The sequence below is a fragment of the Scylla paramamosain genome, chromosome 42 (assembly GCF_035594125.1).
Source record: "Scylla paramamosain isolate STU-SP2022 chromosome 42, ASM3559412v1, whole genome shotgun sequence".
NCBI classification, from domain to species: domain Eukaryota; kingdom Metazoa; phylum Arthropoda; class Malacostraca; order Decapoda; family Portunidae; genus Scylla; species Scylla paramamosain.
The window spans coordinates 1,186,454-1,207,500 of NC_087192.1; the positions used below are offsets into that span (position 1 = coordinate 1,186,454).

The window sequence follows — 21,047 nt, forward strand, 5'->3', positions numbered from 1 at the left end:
TAAGTAAGCAAGTAATAATAATAATAATAATAATAATAATAATAATAATAATAATAATAATAATAATAATAATAATAATAATGAAAGTTAAAAGTAAAGTACAAGTTTTTTTATCATCTTTATTACGCCTGTCTGTCTGTCTGTCTGTCTGTTTAACTCTCTCTCTCTCTCTCTCTCTCTCTCTCTCTCTCTCTCTCTCTCTCTCTCTCTCTCTCTCTCTCTCTCTCTCTCTCTCAAAATAGATGAATGAACAAATAAGGGAAGGTACTGTACATTATGAAACGTAAAAAAATATATTGTCATTTTTCTTCTTCGAAAATACTTGTATGTATGTATGTATGTATGTGTGTATGTATGTATGTATGGGAATAATCAGACAAAAAGTGTTCTGGTATGTATGAATATATATGTACGTGCGTATATGTATATATATATATATATATATATATATATATATATATATATATATATGAGAGGGAAAAGGAAAAAGCTGTTCTGTTATGTATACACTGTAATCTGTGTATGTATGTATGTATGTATGTATGTATGTATGTATATTAAAATTGTGCGTTGAAATTGTGCTTATTGGCAGCCATGTCTTGTGCAATCAGAGCTTAGTGAGACAGACAGACGGACAGTAATAATAATATTGATAAAAATAGTAATAATGATAATAATAATAATAATAATATTAATAATAATAATAATAATAATAATAATAATAATAATAACAACAACAACATAGAAATACTCCTTCTTTTTTCTCTCTCTCTTATCTGTCGTGTATACAATCTTACTCCCACACCACCAAAAAAATATATTATATTACATTAGTTTCCCGTAAAAAGTTTGGTAAAATGAGGGAGGAACAGACGGCAACAGTGGTGACTAATATAATTAGTACTGGTAAAAGAAAATACTGATTAATTCCTGCTTGGCAACTCACCCCTTTGTGGAACCCGAGGAGGAGGTGGAGGAGGAGGAGGAGGATGTGGTGGTGGTGGTGGTGGTAAAGGAAAAGGAGGAGGAGGAGGAGGAGGAAAGAAAATAGAATGCTGGGATTGAAAAAAAAAATAGGTAACTCATAAGCGCGCACGCACACACACACACACACACACACACACACACACACACACACACACGTAATTATGTCCAGCTTTCCAGAGAGAGAGAGAGAGAGAGAGAGAGAGAGAGAGAGGAGAGAGAGAGAGAGAGAGAGAGAGATAGATGAGGAGGAGAGGAGAGAGAGAGGGTAAATTCAGGAGTGAGAAGGAAGAATAAGAGAGAGAGAGAGAGAGAGAGAGAGAGAGAGAGAGAGAGAGAGAGAGAGAGAGAGAGAGAGAGAGAGAGAGAGAGAGAGGTACAGTACTATAGCACGAGGTGAAGTGGAAGGAAAGGGTGGGGGGGGATCTCCTGGGGGTTGGGGGGGTGTCACACCAGTCACTGTCACCACCCGCACACCATTGCCATCACCACGCTAACAGTGGCCATAATAATAATCATAACCATAATAATAATAATAATAATATCAATAATAATAATAATAATAATGACAGTAGTAGTAATAGTAGTAGTAGTAGTAGTAGTAATATAATCGCAGTAGTAGTAACACCACCACCCACCGCCACCCGCCGCCGCCACCACGGGGGCGGCGGCGGGCGGAGCGGAGTGCGGCCCTGCAGTAAACGCCCTACCACTCAACTATGTACAACATAAGAACACACGACGGTGATTCCCACAGACAGACACCAACCCCGCCGCGCCCCTGAGCCTGCCGCCGAGTCCTGGGAGAGAGAGAGGGAGAGGGGGAGGGGCGACGGGGCGAGCAGGCGTGGGGAGAGAACACGATTGGCAAGGGATGTCTGCCCAGCACTTCTTCCAACACGCTTTTGCTGGAGGAGACGAAGTAGGAGTCTGTGGTTTGAGATGCGAGGGTTGCCAACAGGTGTCTCGCTCTCCTCGCCGCCCTTAACTCCTTTTGGATGAGAACTCCCTGAGGATATCCCTGGCCATAGTGATGTTGTTGTGGGTGATGACGAGCGCGCGGATCACCTCCTCCTGCGTGAACCCCTCGTGTGTCAGCGTGGCCAGGTAGTCCATGTGCAGGTTCTCGTAAGCCGTGTGCGCGTCCTCGTTCTCGCCGCCCTCCGACGCGTTCATGCTACGTAGGGACGGGGAGGTAGAGAGGAGAAAAAGGATAGGAGAGGATGAAGGGAAGCAACAAGGAGAGAAGGATAGAAGAGGGAATAAAAAGAAAAGATGAAGACGTAGGGAAGAACAGAGAGTACGTAGGGAGGAGAGACGGAGAGGATAGGGATGAGAGAAGGGAGGAAGGGGATGGAAGAGTAGGATAGGAGGTACAGGGAAGACAAGAGGAAGGGGGAGGAGAGAGAATAGGGAGGGGAGACGAACAGAAGAAGGCGTAGGGAAGAAACAGGGAGGGGAGAGGAAAGGAGAGGATATACAGAGGGGAGATGGTGAAGTGATAGTGTGTGGGTTAGGTTAGGAAAGGTATGAAGGGGAAGGGAATGGAGAGAGAAGGAAAGGTCGAGGAAGAAGAGGGAAGGGCAGTGGAGGGAAGGAAAAGGAATGGGGAAGGAAAGAAAAAGGGTAGGGAAAAAAAAGAGGAAAATTATGATTAGTATTTTTCTTTTTATCTCACTCTAAAAAAATATCACTTTCTCAATATCTTCCTTCAATAACAACCTCAACAAACACCAGAGTAACTCACTAAATAACCAGCTAACCAACTAACAAACAAACAATAAATAACTAATGCGAATTTTATAAGATACTTCTAAGCTTTCTTTCGGAACTGGCGCCTTACTAGTCTTTTTTTTTTTTTCCTTTTTTCCGTCTTTCCTGCTCGTTATATCACACCTAACCAGCGCCCCTCTTACATAAAACAAAACCAGCATCTCCTACCTTCATCACTTCACCCTAGCTGTTCCCTCACGCCTCTCATTTCCCCCCTTCCGCTCCTCACGTCCCCCTCCTCCCCCCTTACCTCCTGTCGGCCGAGAGGGACCTGGTCATGTTGGCGAGCATCGGGGCTGTCGGGACGGGAAAGTTGGGGAGATCAGAGTCGGTGGCTGATTTCTTCGCCGTTGTATTACACGCTGAAGGAGAGAGAGAGAGAGCGTCAGGGGCAAAGAAGAGGAACACAAAGGAATATAAAGGAAAGAGCAGACATCAACATCCCCTACTGTCTGGTGACTATGGTATCACTGTGCTATGAGTAAGAGGCAGGACAGCAAGGTTGAAGGAAGGAACAGTCATGGAGTCATGGAGTGTGCTAGGAAAGGTTGACAGAAAATCATGTTACTGTTTATTGTACTTGAGAAAAGAAAAGAAAAGAATATGCAGGAGTGAATTACGTGGGTTGAGTTTTTTTTTTTTTTCTTTTTTAATGTAAGAGGGGGCACCGGCCAAGGACAGGAAAAATGAAGTAAAAAAAAAAAAAGACCCACTGAGGATGAGTGTCTTGAAACCTCCCTCCTGAAAGAGTTCAAGTCACAGGAAGGAGGAAATACTGAAGAAGGGAGGGAGTTGATGCCAGGTGCTTATCTGGCCTATGCTTAAATGTTTCTACCGTGTTGATAGGAGAGGAGGAGGAGGAGGAGGAGAGAGAGAGAGAGAGAGAGAGAGAGTGTGTGTGTGTGTGTGTGTGTGTGTGTGTGTGTGTGTGTGTGTGCCAAGGCACTGCGGGGTGGGTTGGAGTGGGGTGGGGTGTTGTGGGGGTGGGGGCTCACCTGGGGGGTCTGCGGGGGGCGGCAGCGTGGTGTTCTCGTAGGGCGGCTCCTCGTGGATGTCCTCCAGCTCCCCCGCGTGGCTCGTGCCGCTCGGCCGCCGGTCCACGTCCCCGCTCGAGGTGGAGGTGGAGCACGAGGACGAGGACGAGGTGGAGGAGGTGATGGAGGAGGGCGAGGACGGGGAGGGGCTGGTGGAGGGTGTTGGGGGCATGAGGGAGGCCTGGGGGGGGCAGGATGGTGCGTGGCCGCGGCGTGACGGGCATGGTGGTGGTGGCGGTGGTGGTGGTGGTGGTGGTGGTCGTGGTGGTGGTGGTGGGGACCTCCGGTGAGTCCTCCTGGGGCATGATGGGGGTGTAGGTGATGACCGTGACGGGCGAGGACACGGGCCACGGGCGGGGACGGCGCCGTGGTGGTGGGGCGGCCCTCCCAGGGGCGAGCCGGGCTGCTGCTGCTGCTGCTGCTGCTGCTGCTGGAGCCTGGCGGAGGGGTTGGGGCTGGTGGGGAGCGTCACGGGAACAAAGGACGGTGACGAGGACCCGCTTCCCAGATACTGCGAGGGGAAGGGCGGCGCTGACGGGGTGGGCGTGGTGGCGGGGGTGGGAACGGGCGCCGGCGTCGGGGTGGTGGCCGGGGTGGAGGTGGGGGAGGAGGAGGAGGAGGAGGAGAGAGAGGGGTTGGATCCCGAGGTGCGCATCAACTTGCTGATCCGAGGCACAATATGCGGCACGAAGCCCGGCCGCGCCCGTATTGGAGAGGAGGAGCCGCCCTTCCGCCCCGCGTCCTTGCCGGAGCCTGAGGAGGGAGGAGCGGTGAGAGGCGTGGCAGTGGTGGTGGTGATGAGAGGCGTGGCGGTGATGGCAGTGGTGGGTGCGCCTGGGCGTGAGTGAGTGGGGGTGAGTGGAGGAGAGTGAGGTGAGAGTGAGTGACAAGTGAGGAAGTGAGGTCTCAGTGGTAAGGTGAGTGAGTGAGTGAGTGTGAGAGTGACTGACTGACTGACTGACCAGGGAAGTGAGTTACTGGGTATGTGAGTGAGTGAGTGACTGAGTGAGTGAGAGAGTGAGTGAAGGAGTGAACCAATGAGTGAGTGAAGGAGAGAGTGAATGAGTGAGTGAGTGCGTGGGTGAGTGAATGAAAGAATGAGTGAGGAAACTCGTGACAGACTGACTGAGTGACTGAAAGAGTGGATGAATGAGTGAGAGAGTGAATGAGTCAGAGTAAATGAGAGAGTGAGCGGAAAAATAAATGAATAAGTGAGTGAATGAGAGAGAGAGAGAGAGAGAGAGAGAGAGAGAGAGAGAGAGAGAGAGAGAGAGAGAGAGAGAGAGAGAGAGTAACCGAATGAGTGACTGAGTGGAAGAGTGGGTGAGGCAGTGAGCAGCAGCGCTAGCAAACCGAGTGAGAAGTGAGCAATGCCAGTCAACAAGGCACTGAGGGTGACAAGGAGGACCTACCTGACGAAGTGGTCTCAATGGACAGGTTGTTGGGGTCGAGGGTGACGATAGTGACGGTGCGGGGCGGCGTAGTGGGCGTGGTGATGATGGTGGGCGTGGAGGTTGCCGTACGGGGCGGCGCTAGGGGCATGTCCTCATCTTCCTCCACCTCTCCCACCTCTAACCTGCAAGCCAGACACGCCCTTGGTGTTAGAAAGTCAACTCCCACTCGTCTCCGTCATCTCCATTGGTCTGAAAGTCATCTCCCTCATCTCCCACCGTAATTCAGCAGTTAATCATCTCCCTGCGCTAGATCATCTCCCTCTCATCTCCCAGCTGAATCGTGCAATTGTGCGTTGGGTCATCTCCACCTCATCTCTCAGAATAATCAAATCACTAGTCCTTGGTGGGCATGAAAACTTAATTATTCTCTCACCTGTAATCTCCACACACAATCTCCCCTCATAACTGATTTCCTTTCCTTTATGAAGACTCACTCCCATTCACCTAAGCCTCTTTTAATAGTGTAGCGGTCTTCAGTTATCCCCAAATATTATTCCTTCACCTTTAAATTCCACACACTCTTCTACATAACTATTTTTTTTTCTTTTTGATAACATTCACATCCTTCACCGTCTACCTATGCATGGAAAATTTAATCCCTCTTCTTTTAAACACTACACACCCTTCTACGTAAACATTTTCCCTCTTGGTAGCTCTCTAACACCTGCACGTCCACCTGTCCATCCACCTGGCCACCTTTCCACCTCACAACAGTCTTCAGTTACCCCAAAAAATTATCCTCGCATCTATAAAGGAGAGAACACGAATAGCAAAGGAAGAAGATATGGGATCAGGAATGAGAGGAGAGACAGGGAGGCAAAATACAGAAGAAAATGGAGAAGAGGAGAACTTAAATGAAGATGAGTTAGAAAACGAGGAGGAAAGTCACAAGGAACACCAAAGATCAAGAGTAAGTTGTGATGGGCAGGATAAACAGTTATAATTACGACATCAATTCGTTCATTCACGTACAGGTCACGGACGTTGAATAAATAATCAAATAAATAAAAATAAACTAATTAATTCAGGTAAGCAAATAAGAAGGAATGATAAAAAGTAACAATCAACAGTTATTATGATGATACCAAATAAATAAACAACCGCATCAATAAATAGATAAATAAATAGATCAAATAAATCTAGGTAAACAAAACTTAATTGACACTAAAAATAAGAAGGAACAGAGGTAATTAGAGGTAAAGAGGTAATTAGCAGGTATTATGTATGACGTTAAGAAATAAATAACTAACCACGTAAATAAATGAACAGCTAAATAAAGAAAGAAATAAAGCCACGAAGACAGACCTTCAATAATAAAAAAAATAAAAAATAAATAAATAAATAAAAATATAATAAGCAAAAAATAAGTTCAAAAATAAAAAAATGAACAGGTGTTATAACGACAAGTAAATAACCTAACCTAACCTAACCAAATAAATAAATAAATAAATAAATACATACAAGTAGCTAATAATAAGATAAAAAATATATATAAAAAACGAAAAAGAAAAAAATATCAACATGTTACGACAAGAATCACAAGGAGAAGTGTATTCAATCAATCTACCTGGCCAGACCCTCACCTGTTTGCCGGGGCGGGGGTGGAAGGGGGGCTGGGGGCGGGGCTTGCCTTCCGGGGGGGCACAGGGGGTGGGGGAATGACGTCATCTCTCCGACACACCCTGGGGGACGCGCCGGGGGACATGAGGGGACTTCTGGAGCCCTGGGGGAGAGGAGAGTGCCGGGTGTGAGAGAGAGAGAGAGAGAGAGAGAGAGAGAGAGAGAGAGAGAGAGAGAGAGAGAGAGAGAGAGAGAGAGAGAGAGAACTTTGCAATTAATATTTTTTTTTTTTTTTTACTTTTTAACATCAGTTTTTTTCTTAACTATCTATCTATCATCATCTTTTTCTTCTTCTCCCTCTTCTTCTTCTTCTTCTTCTTCTTCTTCTTCTTCTTCTTCTTCTTCTTCTTCTTCCTCTTCTTCTTCTTCTTTTTCTTCTTCTCCATCTTCTTCCTGATCTACTTTCATATGTGGTAAAGAAAAACCAGTAGTTAAGGAGGAGGAGGAGGAGGAGGAGGAGGAGGATAAAGAAAAAAACTGAGAGAAAGAAACACACACAAACACACACACACACACACACACACACACACATACACACACACACACAGATAAGGAAGAGCCAGTGGCGTACATGGGCTGTTGTGTGTGTATGTGTGTGTGTGTGTGTGTGTGTGTGTGTGTGTACGTATGCATGACTCAAGGTACACATGCAGTGGCTTCTTAGTGCACATGCAAAACGTACGTGGCTGCATAGTATTCCCGTGTGTGTGTGTGTGTGTGTGTGTGTGTGTGTGTGGTTGTGTGTGTGTGTGTGTGTGTGTGTGTGTGTGTGTGTGTGTGTGTGTGGGTGTGTGTGTGTGTGTGTGTGTGTGAGAGAGAGAGAGAGACAGAGAGAGAGAGAGAGAGAGAGAGAGAGAGAGAGAGAGAGAGAGAGAGAGAGAGAGAGAGAGAGAGAGAGAGAGAGAGAGAGAGAGAGAGAGAGAGAGAATGAGTTAACGGAGAAAAGAAGGAAATTGGATAGATAGCTATTTAGATAGACAAATAGACAGACAGTCAGATAGACAGATAGACAGATAGACCGACAGACAGACAGACAAACAGATAAGTTGGTGGATACATAACAGTAATGAGACAAACATTACGGGCGGGCCACTTACCTCATTATGGAGACACGCGGGGCAGGCGGATGTAGGAGGAAAAAAAAGGAAAGGAGGGGAAGGGAGGGAGGGAAGGACTCCTTGCTCCTCCCTTTCTCCTCACCGATCCTTTACCTTTATTGACAACAAACAAACAAACAAACAACGCACCTTCAGACAGGAGGGGAGGGACGTGATCGGCGCCAGCGACCCACACCGGCTGCCCACACCAAGCCCTTGGGAAGGGTGGGCGGGGCGGGCCAGGTTGAAGACACTCTGCCTTACCTCTATGTCGCAGTGCCCCGGAGGCTTCCTGGACTCCTGAGCCTCCTTGGCAGTTCCTCGGAGATTCGCGGCCACGCCCTCGTCCTGCTCCTCGTCGGGAAGGCGCGAGCTCACGCCTGAATTCGGCTTGGGGGAAGGGCGTGGGATGCTGTAAATAGCCTCAGGGGCATGGTCACCGGCGGCTGCATCACGGGTGCGGGGGCAGGAGGAACGGGGCACGTCATAGATGGCCTCAGGCACGCCGCGGGGCACATCGTATAGGGACTCCAGGTTATCGCCAAGTGCTGTGACGTCACGCGTGGAGCCGCCACCGGTAGCACCACCTTCTTCCTTCTCCTTCTCCTCTGCCTCCTCCGCCCCGCCCCGCACTGGCTCGTGTGGGTGACCCACACTCGCCTGCCCCTCACTGTGATCAAAGGCTTCAGCCTTTCCAAGGAGATCTTTATTATGCAAAGTCCTCCGTCTGGATGCTGGCGGCTGGTGCCCCGCGCCTGCGGCCTTGGGCACGGCGCCGTTGTCCCGCGGGTCGTCAGGAGACTCCAGAGAGTTGACACTGGAGGGAAGCGAGCTGGTGCTGTGGCTGTGCTCCGGGTCGAGGAAGAGACTGTCGTATCTCTCTGGCGGTGTGGGTGGGGAGCTCACCGGGGAATCCACTGGAATAATGTATTCGTATACCTTAGTGCGAGGCGTCTTGTTTCCCGTGCACAGCTGCGACGGCTGGATCCCATCAGACGAGTGTCGCAGTCGCATACGTTCAGCAGCGGTGTCTGAATGCCACGAGTAGAGTGGAATGCGCCGCGGCTCATCGTGGTCAGGGTAAGATTGCGGCTTCACCCACACATATTCTCCGCCTGAGGAGCGTTTCTCCTTGGACTGCTTCTGAGCTCTCAGGGGCCTCAAGACGCCGCAGGTACAGGCCAGTGGCTCACTCTTTGTCTCCACCAGACCTTCGCCCAGGGAGGAGGAGCGAAGGGAGTCACTCAAGGGTCGCTGAATGTCCTTGGTGCGCATCGCCTCCCACCAGGAGGGACAATCCACTCTGTGCATCACTCCACCCACCCGCAGCATGGGTGAAGACGGCGTCTTGACGAAGGGTCGCTGTGGCTGGGCGCTAATTAATTCTTCCGAGTTCGATCTGCCGGGCAAGGGAGGGGCGCTGCTGGCGATAGACTGAACCAATAGCTTGTTGGGGCGACGCGGCACGGGCGGGGCCTCGTCCTCAGGGCTCTTCAGAGCGGCGGGGGCGGTCTTGTTTGTTGGCGGAAGAATCGGGAGGTCGGGCGCCTTCTGAGGATGCTTGTTTTTTTTCTCTCTGCAAGGAAGCGGCGGCGGAGAATCACTGGCCGACTCGTTCTCATCGAAATGAAATTCGTACGGTGACGGGGCTATGGCCTTGCCGGTGCGCTCTGGGGGCAGGGCGGAGGCGACGGTTAGCGGCGGCTCGCCAGGGTCATCGATGCTTCCGGAATCGCGAGGTTTCTTCTCCATGTTCCCAGGCTCCTGGCTGACCAAGGCCTGCAAGCATGCACATGCACCCAGAACACTCAATACATGCACCTCTACTGTAGCCCCTACGTGCTGCCTGACGAGCGCGTTAGATCACGCCCGCGAAAGGAGACGGCGATGGTAGTGGTGGTACTGGTGGTGGCGGTGAAGCCTGGCTCGAGTGAGGTGTCCTATCCAAAGCTTGTTTGTGCTATAAACCTTGTGTGCATCTCCACCTATCGGGGTTGCATTCTCTACACAAATGTTTGAAAAAGATGATCACCATGTGCTTCCACCACCATCGCCGCCGCCGGGACTCATGCTGGCCACCCCTGCCACACACCCTGGCTACACAGCGCCGCGGCAACATGTGACTGTTAGAATGGCGGGAATCGCTGCGGCCAAGGGGGAGCGGCGAGAGGCCGACTAGCACCACTACCTAGCACCACTACTGGGCCCAATACGGAGGCAGGAGGGAGGCGGGGCTGCGCGTGTTCCTCGTCCTTACTGACGCAAATAATGCCGAACACCGGGAACGCGGGGAATGTGTGGAGTCGCCGCGAAACACGAGGACCAGCACAGCAAAGGCCTCAGGGTGGCTGCGCCTTGAGCCGCTCCTCAGGCGTCAACCGAAATGGAAATGAAAATTAATTCAAGCAGAATTAAGACTGGCTGATATTACTATTATTATTATTATTATTATTATTATTATTATTATTATTATTATTATTATCACGATTAATGATATTACAAATGTGAATGTAGGGTGTCGTGTGTCCGTCTCCAGCAGCTTTTTAAATGAACATTTCCTTTGGCTTTTGAATCAGGCTGCAGGTAGCTTTATAGATAATGAGACAGAGACAGACTGGGTATCAGGAATCGTGAGATGCGATTTGAAGCGAACTTTAGCGAATTTGTCGAATACTAGTATATCTTAGCGATTCATGCGGGGAAACTACTTTTATCGAATTTTTGCTACTTGATGTTGTGGAAATGACTCTCCTCTGTAAGTGGAGGCGAGGTATCCACGTAAAAATTATTTAGTTCCAATCACAAGCAAAGTACAGGGAGTCCAGCATGTCTAAGTGATAACACGAGGCCACTGAAGACGGGCTGTTCGCGTGGCGTCACTGTCCAGGCTGCCGTGAGTTTCCTTCCAGTCACCGGAAAGCAATCCCGGTAACGATGGCGCAGCTCCACCTCTCCTCACGACCCGCCGCTGGGAACACACTACCCCGGGGACTCACGACGGCTGTGGATGCGTGGGTGGCCTGACTGCTGCGACACCCACCCACACCTTGCAGAGTTGAGCTGAAAATTAACTACTACCATCACCACTACCACCATTACTACCACTATAACTACTACTACTACTACTACTACTGGTGGTGGTGGTGGCTTCATATCATACCCTGAACCTTTCCCTCACGCTGGTGTGCTGAAGTGTTTGACGTTCCCTCTGCACTGCTCTACTGCCGCCGTCATGCACATGCCTACACATTCCTACGTCCAGCACACACACTACACGAACACGACGGCACTGCATCACAGACATGTACATAACAGCATTCCAGAACATTGATAAAGACATGACTATAGAGTGTTAGTTATTACTTAAGACATACTGAAAGCAGGGACAAGGGTGATATGCAGGGCTGTTTGTAGGTAGAAGCTGCAATGTTGAGTATGGAAAGCTTCGTGATTGTAAAGGTGTCGTACCGCGGAGCACGAAGGCAGTGTTAAGGAGACAGGCGTAAAAGTATTGCAGTTAAAAGGCCAGATCGAGGGAAATATCTACCATTTGTAAAGTTGCTACGCCGAGCAGTAACAAATGTGTATATACCATTACAAGATAAATTTTTTGGAATACTTTAGATAGCTGCTGCATCCAAAATTTGAAACAATGCGTTAGAGGGCTGAAGCGTCGCGTGATATCAATTGCGCATCAAAAGCTGTACTCAAGCATCGCGAAATGTGTAACATCGCGTAATCTTCCAGCGCAGAGAAATATTTCTAATTACTGGTAGGCTGGAGGAAGATTTTGATAATGTAATTTCAACAGGAAGTCGGGAACAAGCTGGGGAGTGAAGGGGACGCGTCAGGAGCCACGGGGCGCGAGAGCCGTTGGCGCGGTGAGGAAACGTGACTCAGATGGACGGAGAGAAGCTGCGATGTGAGTAAAGCGCCGCGCTGCCTTGCTTTTGTTGGCATGATGCACAATGGGGCAAGCAGGGCAGCCGCTCACACGCACACGCACACATACACACACACATACACACACACACACACACACACACACACACACACACACAGATATGAGTTTTGAAATTATAAACTGCAGAACCGAATTAAATGGTCAATAAAATAAAATGGAGATTAGAAAATAAAACTGATTAAAAATTAAAATACTGATGAAAATATCATTTAAGTTCATGAAACTGGTGGAAAAATAGAATAAAATAAAATAAATAATAAAAATCTCTACAAAAAGATAATAATAATAATAATAATAATAATAATAATAATAATAATAATATCATCACCAAGGTATTTATGCAAATCAAACATCAATAACAATTATTGATATTTTATTGCACAAAAAAATAGAGGGGTAGTAATTAATATGGAGGAGGTGACGCACAGATGTTGACACAAACTTTTCTTTTTCACTATTTTTTTCTTTCTTCTTCAGCTGCTTGGGACACTGCCCGCCACACACACACACACACACACACACACACACACACACACACACAAACACATTATATCTTCAAAATAAAAATACATACACTTTTTATTTATTTTTTTTTCATCTTCAACATTCTTTCCTTCACTTCCTATATCTACTTCCTCCCCTTCCCTTCCCTTCCTTCCTGCGCACGTGTTTGGTGAGCTTTCGAGAGCATAAGGGTGACGGATGGGTGATAGGTGGACTGTGGGAGGCGGGAAGGGTGAGAGGAGAGAAGGGGGGTAGTGATGGGGTGCTATTGTTGGCTGAAGGTAAGATTGGGTAGGGTAAGGTAAGGTAAGGTGAGTCAGACGAAATTTGCGAAGGTATGGTAAAAAAATATTGTGAGATTAGGTTAGACTAAGTTAGGTAAGGTAAGGTAAGAAGTGTTTTACAATTTATAGTTTTGGTTCTCTCTCTCTCTCTCTCTCTCTCTCTCTCTCTCTCTCTCTCTCTCTCTCTCTCTGATGCCAATGATGTAATGAGATGCAACTTCATTTTTTTTCCTTTATCATATGAGGAGTAATTAAGTTCATCAGTATCACAGCTTAGAATCTCTCTCTCTCTCTCTCTCTCTCTCTCTCTCTCTCTCTCTCTCTCTCTCTCTCTCAAGGTACGTTCCATCAAACATCAATACAAACCAATCACATTTTATTCTTTTCAAGGTTGTATATGATCAATGTGATCAAGACTTTATATATATATATATATATATATATATATATATATATATATATATATATATATATATATATATATATATATATATATATATATATAATTATAATTCATATATATTCATAATATATATAGAAGCAATATAAATAATCCTAGAGGCAAGAAGTAGAGTACACAATATCAAGAATCTGTATATCAAGGAAAAACAACAAACACAAACAAAAACAATGATCTAATTTTCCTTTCTTGGCTCAAAAGGGGGAAAAAAAAAACCTTGAATGACAAGAAAAAACGTACTTGAAACTATTCCACCGCCACCATAACTATTTCTGCCAAAAGTGTTTGTGAAAAAGTGAAAAAGTGAAAAACAAAAAAACACACACACATCTACATCACCGCCACCAACGCTACCTCCACCTAACGCTGCTCGTACGGTAACAAAAACATACAAGACAATATTATTTCATCCACGTCACCGCCACCATCGCTCGTGGCGTGACGCAAAGACAAACAAACACATCTACACCCCCGCCACTACTGCTGTCCCCGCCAAACAGTCGCCTCAGCTCAATCACAACACCCCCACGCTGTCCACAAGACCCGAGACCACGGAAGGCGACTACTAAGAGTGACAGCAAGGTCTATAATAACGAAGACAGCAAAGGCGTGCGTCTCTCTCACTATCACGCCATATATGTGCCAACCCACGAGCCCTGCGTCCCAGCAGCCCTCTGGAATGTTGCACTGAGAAGATCCCCGCCACCGTTCAGCCACTACACACCAACAGACACACACACACACACATATATACACGCACAGCCACAGACAGCGCTACACTCCGCTAAGCTATCTGCCGTTTGGTGTTCTACTTAAGCCCACAAACTCGCTCACATATTAATGAGGAAGGTGACAGCACGCTTCCCTAAGGCACTCCAACTACAACTCCTCCAGCAGCCGCACTCTGCATCCACTCATACCTGGAACTCATGGCCTCCCTCCCTCCCTCCCTCCTCGCACCTTCACCTCCACTTCAAACACATGTCTTCCCTCCCATTCCCTCCCCATACCCAATCCCTCCACGCTTTCTTTGCTTTAAACCTCACGTACCCCTCCCTTCCTCCCTCCCAGCTTTAAAAATACGCCCATTCAACCCTTCACCTTACTCCTTCCTCCTCTCTCAGCTATACAAGAAAGACATTACCCATCAGACACGAGCCGCCATCTATTAGCTAATACCAAGCAGCACTTTTTTTTTCTTTTTTTATTTCAACTTGGTTCATCCCTTCTCATTCCCCCTCCTGCTTCTTCACATGCACTATGTAATAATTTGTTTTTCTTTGTGACATCTCAAGATTTATTTTCGAGTTCTCTAACCGTTCCTCGAGTCCCAAAACCACACAAATATCAACAAGTCGTCCTCCACGTCCTAGTGAGCCACACAGGCATCAGTGCTTACGGTGCTCAATAGTTTACTCGAGTACATAATTATTTACGTGAAGTCTACACAGGAAGCGACAGAACTGAAGTGCGTGCGCCTCGCCCCTGTGACTGAAATGCTGAGATGCGATGGGGTAAGTGAGAATTACGGGGATGCCACCACACACACACTCACACACACATACGGAAGGCACCAAAGTGTGATCATAACGATGTACATAAGTAGTTCATTATTGCAACGATGTTAAGTAGTTATTCATTACCGCAGGACAGTTTGAAAGTTGAATTATGGTCGTAAGGTGCCGTTGGGATTTAGGCTACGAGAGTCCGCTGCGTGCTTCTCCCGGGTGAAGAGCTGCTGTGAACTCGTACTTGCCCGCGACGCAAGCCGAGTACCACAAAGCCACCCGAAATAAATAAGTAAAAATGCGCTAAGTCAAGTCAATACGTCGCTCAAAAGTAAATAACCATAGGAGCAGAGGAAGTTGGCCGAGTGAGGAAGTCACGTCAAAATGTCGCTCAGAATAATGAATAAATTAACTAATATATAACCACAGGAGGAAAGAACGTCGATGAAAAGTGTAATGACAATCCTAATATCAGGCCTGGCCACGGTGCCTTCCCTCGCCATTCCAACAAGATCCAGTATGAACGTTTCCCTGAGGCGTGAAGTCGATCATTCTTACATCAGTCTCGAGTCTTAATCCCGGCACCTTCCCTCACCAGTCTGCTGAGGCCATCGCTTCCCCTGCTGGCTGGCGACACTCAAACACACACACGCTGCCTCTCACCGCCGCCTTCCCGAATACTGAAGCCTCTGAACACGTGACGCTCGCTCGCTCAGGCAGGACGTGGTAATAAGGACATGAAAATTGTGTTTGTATAAATGGGGTGATTACGTGTCTGCTAAATTTCTGAACGTGTATGATAAGTTAGCCTCACTAGAATAAATAAAGACTGCAGCGAAAAACAACGTCTGTACAATATCGATCAGAAATTTGATGATCATGTAGGTGAAATCTGAAGGATGCAATATAAGCGTTCATTATGTGTATGCTGAACTCCTGGAGAGGTGCAGTATTGACAAGTTACCCTCACTGCAATAACACAGACTACAATGAAAAAAAAATGTAGTTCAGTATCGAGAAATTTCGGAAACTAGGTAGATGAAAATAAAAAGGAAAAAAAAATGTGGTGGAATTGATGGATAAACAGATGAGTAAACTACACGACACTATATCTTTGTGAATGGATGACAAAAAAATAAATAAATAAATCTTCTGTACATCATGACAAAATTTCGCGGATTAGGTAGACACACGATATGAAGGCATAAATAAGAAAAGAAATACAAAGGTGTCGCGTCTACTACACCAGAGGATTGCCACACCCGGCCACGCTGCGTGATAGTAGTACATAAAGTGAAGCATAAATAATTACAGTGGCCCAGGTAAGGTCACTTCACCTACGTTCCTGTTATCACACACACACACACACACGCACATACACGCAACACGAACGCTAACCACATGATTCACAACAAACCAATTAAATTCGCTCCGATTTCTCTACCCATGTATATTTTTGTATCCCTGGAAGTACAAGTCCCCCATTAATCATTTCTTTTGCACGCTCATTATCTTCTTTATTATAACTTTCTCTTTAAAACAATTTCACGCCATGAAAACTCACTTAACAACATAACTTCAAATAGCGACAGAAAAAAAAAAAACATCCTTATCATCAGATGTTAGTCCCCAAAAAATAGATGAATGAAATAATTAATAAAAAATATACCTTCACAGATCTTGCAATGTGAACTAATGCAATACTCGTAGTCATCACCGTTCCCAAGTGTTGCATCTCACTATTTACAGTACCGTTTCCAAGACCATATCTTTGGTGGTCATGTGCACTGCCGGTACCGTCCTGGCTTCAGACGAGTAACCTCCTGAACTCGCCTCCTACAGTGTTGTGTGACTCCCCTCAATGATGACACATTCAGGCAAGTTGGGAGTGAAGGTCAAGAGAGGTGTTAGGAGGCGAGTTACTGACGTACAGTTTCGCTCTTGGCTTCTACCCCTGAAGAAGCCAAGAGTCGGGAATCAAACGCGCTTCGCAACACCTTCATCTGTCTTGCCTCCCACCCAACTTTCCTCTCAAACACGAAGCCACTGATGTGCTCATACTGCTGGCAAAACCTGACAAATATATTCTTAGTAGATCGGGGATTTAAAATGAAGGGAAACTCTAAGAAAAGTGGAAGCGAGTCTGGTTGTTACTCGACTGCCGACACCTTCACACTGGCTTGAACGTTGTGTGGCCTGTCTTGGGGTTCGATCCCAGGTCACTCTTTTAGTTCACAGTTCATTTGCATATCTACCGCCTCTCATGACTCGTGGTTTCAGATTAGGCGCCCGTTTCTGAGTGAGTTATTGCAAAACACTAACCTAACGCTGTGAAATGCGACACCCAGTAAGTCTCGTGTGTGACGTCCCAAGTGTGATGATGCTTGTTATTGCTTTGTGTTGCGGCAAGATGCGCGCTCCAGCCAACCACGGGAAAATAAAGTTTACTCTTATCACCAAACTTTTTTTTTCCCTCAACTACTTCAACAAAACTCAATTTCCTCACATTTCTATTTTTTTTTTCGCCAAAACTCCAGAAAACTTATTTTTCTTACTAATTTCATTCTTTTCATTTTTTCTTGAAGTATATATCAGCAAAACTTCATCACCATACACATTTTTCTAGTCTCTTCCAAGAACATTTGTCACTAATAAAACAGAGACTAATATTTACTGTATTCACTCATCACTGTTGTAGTCACTGACGCGAGTAAGGACAGACCTGAGGCACAGCTGGCTTGGTTTCCCTCACAAGAGTAGGGGAGCAGGAGGAGAGCAGTAACTTTGAGCCGCTTCCTGCACTGTTTGGTGAAGACAGTCAGGAGGAAGTCTTCCTCATCCACAGAGAAAGGGATTGAGGAGGAAGAGAGCTATTTTCAGCCCCTTCCATCAGTACTTTCTCGCTGGGTCTGCTGCTTTGCTATGCAGTTTGCTCTCTGCCAAAAGAACTAAGGGACTCAGGACTCTTACACCCACTGGGATCCCTCTCTCTCTCTCTCTCTCTCTCTCTCATGCACACACACAGTCCCACTACATGACTTTCATTATATCCATCTAAATTTGAGCCAGAGAGAATAGGTCAGTTTTACAGTGCATTCTTGACAACTGAGAGGATACATAACCTGTCGGCCTAGACTCTTATTGACGGACTGCCTGAGTTCTTTTTATATAGTTGGCAATGACACGACATGACATCACTCTCTAAGGTCTGGACACTACAAAGCAGCACAACACAGGAATGCCACATTAGCAGTCATGGTTCAGTATAGGCATTGCTTCATGAAGGGCAGAGTGCTGGGAAGTGAACCAGTGGGAGTCCAGACACTGATGCTCCTCAAATTCCACACAGTATAAAAGATGTCTACAACAGCAATATTCTGTCTTCAGCAGAGACAACTGTGACCCATTGCACCTCAACATAACATAACACTTTGATTTTCTACCACACAGCAAAACTTCATGAAACTTCTTGGATATAAACGTCTTAGTCCCAAGCCATGGGCCATGTCCTGTCTGTCCTTCAGGATACATGAGTGGCAGCCAACACACGCACGCACGCATGCACGAAGGCACACGCACACACACACACACACACACACACACACCACTATTGGTGATCCTCTACTTTCTGGGGAACCACAAGGGCCACTCAGCCTCACAACTCATTGGCTTGTCCCCAGAGTGAGGGAGTGAGGGAGGGACAGGGAGATAAATTACTGATCCAGCAACACTGCACCCACAATGACAAGGTGCCCGGGGGTAGGGAGAGCCACTTGTCAGGGTGATGTGGTGGTACAATTTTGTGGACACGAGCCTGCCTAGACTGCCATGTGTTAGTTGAGGGGTGGGAGGCAGAGCAGCGGTGAGTCTTAGGCTGCCTTTCGGGCTGAGACAAGTGAGTGTGAAGCAAGAGTGGACAGCCATCCATGCAGATTAGTGACTGAGCACGCCCACACCCATGCTTGTTAGCAGGGCGGACCAGCCGGCCTCACCCTCCACCACCACTTCTGTGCATCACTCCACACCTTGCCTTGAAGTTGAGCTCAAAGGCACTGTTTTGTACAAAGGTTTCAGATCTGCAGAGGCAATAACACCAAGTTTTCTCTATCTACACTTTGGAGTTGAACATCATCCATTTTAAAATTTGCCTGTGTTATTATTTCTTGTGTGATAAAGATCTATAAAGTAGTTTGTCTGCCATTCCAAGACCAATCAATTAGGGTATTTCAGTCACTCATTAAATTGCCAGTAGGTTTCAGAGGTAATCTTGTTTGTTATTATTTTGTTTTGTCAGCAAGTGATATCTTCATTAACCCTTTCACTGCTGGACATATTTCTCCCTTCAATACCCATAGCTTTAAGACACTACACACGTGCTGAGCTCTCGTCAATATTTCTACAGTGTAAAAAGACAATTAACCTTTCATTTTCTCTTTTTTCTCTCCTGCATCTCCATGCAAACAATTTTTACAGTGCTAGGAAAGTTAGCAAAGGAAGACCATAGCAGTAAGAGAAAAATAATAACTAAAAACACACGTTTACAACACAACTGAATAACAGATAATTTCGCTTCCCATCCCAGCACGAATCAAACTGACAACATTGTATAGTTTTAATGCCTTACAAATTAGAAGTGAAATATGGCTGTTAACACTTCCTCTGATCCTTTCCCTTCACTATGTTCACTGCACACCTCCTATCACTGACCTCTTACTCATTTCACACTTCCATTTGTTACACCCTCTCCTCTCACTCTCAATGCTCCTCACCACCAGTCATTTATCCCTATCCTCACTTAACACTCCACCACTCCCTTCCTCCCTTGGGCAGTGAGGCCACAAAACTAATATAGGAGGATGCTTATGTGCTAATAATCAAATGTAGAGTTTTGTGTTACTGGTCTGAGTGGTGACCAGATTTTGTTTCCCCATGGTGTCTATCCTGATCTCTTTTTTCCAACACTGGAGGGACCAACAACATAAAAAAGAAAAATAAATAAATAAAATAAAAAGTAGATCATTGCTCCCTTCTATAAAAATACACAATCTTGGTTTTTCATGCCATCCACCCTGATCCATCACTATTTACACTGAGATAACAAAAAATAAATAAATGGTATAATAAAGGAAAGCTGCTACTAATCTGTGATGCAGAGAGACTTGCAAGTTTCAATCATGGCTCACAACAGTGGGTCAGGAAGGCTGGGAGGGTGAGGGATGAGAAGAATACTATTTAGCTCACTACAGCATGATGGCAGATAGAAACATGGACAATGATGGGGTAAGTACTGAGTCAAAGGAGTGAGGGTGTTAGGCAGTGTGAATGTATAAATGTGAGGTCTTAATTGAACTGGATTATTATTTCTGAACGCAGTTTGTTCCGCATATCAATAGCATGACTAAAAGAAGTGTTTTGCTTTGACATATAAAAAAAAATGCTTTGATCTTGTGAACATCATTTCTTGTGAAGCTGTTGGTTGCAATTTATAGCCTAATACCTACATCCAAATTGTTTTACCTTCAAAATTTTGAAGACTTAAAGTTAAAGTCAACTTAAAGTTAAATTCTTCCAGATGATCCTTGTACAGTTTGTTTTGCAGTCTTGGTTTCAATCTTGGGTTATATTCACTGTATTTTTTTACTTTATCAAAGTAATTTTCAACCAACACCAATAGACCAAACTCAAGCGTCTCCAGTCTAACTCATCTTACACCCTCATGTCACATTAAGTTGAGTAATTAAGAAAAATTATTTAAGTAGCTAAGGTAATCCAACCCCTTAGTTCTTAGTAATCAAGAGCACATCACTAAATCTTCGTAGCAACATCACTCCATTCATTCTCCACCTCTATGAATCTTTCACTCCATCATCCCGGATCACAGTTAAGTAGAACATTAACGACACAGTTCTTTATAATCAGCACAGCATCACTTGACTTCATCCTCTTTTGTGACTCCCTCCTTGACACATTGTGAACACTTGTACGAGGAATTGCAGTAACGCAGACTGATGATTTAATACAACAAACAATAAGTATTTTGTTTTTGCCTTCCATTCCCCATTTGTGATTATCTCCTCCTGAGTCAGGTACTCTAAGTATATTTTGTGACCAATTTAATATTCCACACTTGTGATTCCCTGGTTGGAATGTTAGGTTTAAGGCTTAACTAACTGCACTCCACAATATATATATGAAAAAAGGAGGTCTCCAGAATTTCATGAAACTAACAGATAAATCAACTAAATATAGGTTTCCACAATTTGGTGAAACAGAAAACTCAACTCAACTAATTTGATAACTCATATAAAAATCTTATTTGATTGAAAAATAGTGAAAAAAAGGAAATTTACTCCATTAAACTTGGG

The 21,047-nt window shown here is 45.7% G+C and overlaps 1 protein-coding gene across 1 annotated transcript in view; it reads right to left on the bottom strand.

Annotated features, from left to right (window-relative positions):
* Positions 1–1,634: 1,634 nt before the first annotated feature.
* The window catches only part of LOC135093218 (protein PRRC2A-like), a 66,717-nt gene continuing 47,304 nt past the window's right edge, over positions 1,635–21,047 (bottom strand). The window contains exons 9-14 of the mRNA XM_063992204.1: positions 8,227–9,741; positions 6,829–6,968; positions 5,204–5,367; positions 3,753–4,544; positions 3,008–3,119; positions 1,635–2,161 (exon numbers count right to left, since the gene is read on the bottom strand). Of these exons, the coding sequence (XP_063848274.1) occupies positions 1,969–2,161; positions 3,008–3,119; positions 3,753–4,544; positions 5,204–5,367; positions 6,829–6,968; positions 8,227–9,741 (2,916 nt within the window). The 3' untranslated portion in view covers positions 1,635–1,968. The remainder of the gene's footprint in view (positions 2,162–3,007; positions 3,120–3,752; positions 4,545–5,203; positions 5,368–6,828; positions 6,969–8,226; positions 9,742–21,047) is intronic.